The sequence below is a fragment of the Alligator sinensis genome, unplaced genomic scaffold (assembly GCF_000455745.1).
Source record: "Alligator sinensis unplaced genomic scaffold, ASM45574v1 scaffold1546_1, whole genome shotgun sequence".
Classification (NCBI taxonomy): domain Eukaryota; kingdom Metazoa; phylum Chordata; order Crocodylia; family Alligatoridae; genus Alligator; species Alligator sinensis.
In genome coordinates this window covers 339,497-342,173 of record NW_005842689.1, presented here as the reverse complement: position 1 = coordinate 342,173, position 2,677 = coordinate 339,497, and the positions used below count along the sequence as shown (strand labels likewise).

General features: G+C 45.1%; 1 protein-coding gene across 1 annotated transcript in view; it reads left to right on the top strand.

Moving 5' to 3' along the window:
* PPP2CB (protein phosphatase 2 catalytic subunit beta) overlaps window positions 1–2,677 on the top strand; it is a 62,902-nt gene that overhangs the window by 52,972 nt on the left and 7,253 nt on the right. Inside the window, exon 6 of the mRNA XM_014524871.2 lies at window positions 1,874–2,035. Within this exon, the coding sequence (XP_014380357.1) occupies window positions 1,874–2,035 (162 nt within the window). The remainder of the gene's footprint in view (window positions 1–1,873; window positions 2,036–2,677) is intronic.

Genomic DNA, 2,677 nt, shown 5'->3' with positions numbered 1-2,677 from the left:
GCCATGGGGCAGCTGCTGCAAGGGTGCCAGGCTGGGGGGGAGCGATCCCCACTACCCCCCACTACCGTGCCCTGCGCTGCACGGGGAAGGCTCTGCCATAAGCCCTCAGAGACCCTGATTGCCGCTGCTGCAGCCAGTGAGTACGGGGCTTCTTTCTTATTTTTCTTTTCAAGTGCCGATAGGATGGGCCAGGCTTGGGATGGGGCCAGGCAGGGCAGCCATGGGGGCTTCTCTCACGGCTGCGCCAGCCCAGAGAGAGGTAGGCATAGCCGGAGGAGCTGCGGGAGAACCTGCAGTTGCCCAGCTGTTCCTGCCTCTTCCCCAGCTGATCTGAATCTCTCTGAATCTTTTCTGAATTGATTCAGAGGCTTCAGTTTTGATTCATACCTTTTAGCGGGTCTCCCGATTCAGTTCAGATTCAGAGATTCGGCCGTCGAATCAGGCCAGATCTTCTCTGAATTGAATCAGCAACTGAAGCTTTGCGCAGCCCTACTAGAGAGAGACAGATATTAGTGGTTTCATTTTAATCAGAGAAAAATGTGGATTTTGGGTTACTTTTTTAAATCTGAAACGTGAGGATTTCTTTTTAATCAGAGAAAATCAGGATCCCTGCTTATCAGGATATTTCCATGAAATGTTGGGCTGGTTTTTGATGTTGTTGTTTTTAAAACTTCATCAACTTTCTTCCCCTACTTAGGTGAGCAATAGCAAACACGCACCAGAACATCAGAGCTACTGTACTTTGTGCTGCACCTCAGAACAAGTGTATGTGTGTGTTATACTGAGAGCAGCACCGCCACCTGTTTCCTCTGCCCATCCTTCCTGAACAAGTTACACCCATCCTGGAAAATATTCCAGTAATATGAATTATGCCACCAAGTTTCAGTTAAACAAATTACAACATACTTACATGATTGTGTAGGGCTTCCAGTTCTTCTTACAAATATCTTTGATAACTAGCAGCTTGCTCTAACTTGACACTGAGAAATATTAAGGTTTCCCATAGTCTCTTCTTTTTTGGTTTTTATCCAGGTCACCTGACTCTCTACTTCTTAGTTTTTCTCTTTGTCCTCCATTGACCCTAGTTTAAAACACTCCTCACTAGGTTAACAAAGATGGCCTTTCTGCTGTCATCAGGTGAACCCCATCTTTTCCTAACAGTCCTTGGAACACCAGCCCATGGCCAAAAAAGCCAAAGTCCTGCTGGTAACACCATGTATGCAGCCATATGTTGATCTCTGGGGTGTATGTGGTGCTGCCTGGGCCCTTAACCTTGACTTGAAGGATCAATGGAGAGACAACATGGGCCCCTGTCACCTGCACTTTTGCATGGAGAGCCATGTTGTTACTTTTGATCTGTTTAGGGTCACCCCTGGTAGTACAATTAGTGTCCACATGGCTGAGCAGCATGGGGTAGCGTGAGCCCGAGCAACCCCTCCGTAACCTCTCAAATACATATTTCTGGTAGGAGCAGACCTGAGACAATGAGTCAGACTGGCAGATGAATTGCTGTATCCCTTGCAGTCACCAGCGTGTCACCAGCTACCACCACCCTTTGCTGTATTCATGAACAGGCCCACAATGTCAGTCACTTGATACCTGAAGATGGCCACTTTGTGCCTGAAAGCTTGTCTCACATCTCTCAACTATACATATGGTCCAGGAAAACCCCTTGCTTCTCTTAGTATTATAGAACACTGTGCCTGAAAAATGTGTTTGGGAAGTACCTAAATATACAGTGCATGTGTAGAAAAGAAAGGGCTATCAACCTGTTTGAAATGCATTTTAGTTACAAAGCAGCATTATTTAATTTTCATGAATGTTTTGCCTCAATAAGGAAATATGATGAGCTAAACACTCTTTTCCTTGCCAGGGCCCAATGTGTGATCTTTTATGGTCAGATCCAGATGATCGTGGTGGCTGGGGTATCTCTCCGCGTGGTGCTGGCTACACATTTGGACAAGACATTTCTGAAACATTTAACCATGCCAATGGTCTTACGCTGGTCTCCCGTGCTCACCAACTTGTTATGGAGGTATGATGAGTATTTTCTGTTCTACATGTAAACTACCAAAGATGAGGTCATACAGAAACTAATTTCTAAATGCAAGTTTGGTGTGTATTCAATTGCATATAGTGGCATTTAAAAGCCTTTCTTGCAATAGGCCAGAAATGTAATGCTCTAAATCTTTGTCATTTTAGCTAAATTATTAAAAGGATATTCAGTTGTCATCTTTATCGAGTTATTCAAAGTATGTTTCATCTCCATTTCCTTTCTATCACTAGTTATGCATTTACTTTATTCAAATCTAAGACCACCCTGAATTTAAGATGACCCCCCAATAATTAGATTCTGTATATGGAAAATATATAAATTTGTTATCATTTTCCAGGTATAAAATCTAATTACTGGAGGGTTGTTTTAAATTCATCTCCTCCCCACTGCTACAGCAGGAAAAGCAGTGGCCAGTGGGGGATCAGGTGGCTGGCTGAGGTGGTTAGGTAGCCCCCTCACTCTGCCCTCCCTCCATTTCTTCCCCCTGCAGCCTTCCTGCTTCCACCTCCCCCCACCACCTGCATCTCCTCATCCCCAGCTCCCCACAGCCTCTGCATCTTACCCTGCTCACTCCCAACAATCTCTAAGCTTTCTCCCCTGCTGTCCACAGTCTGTGCCTCT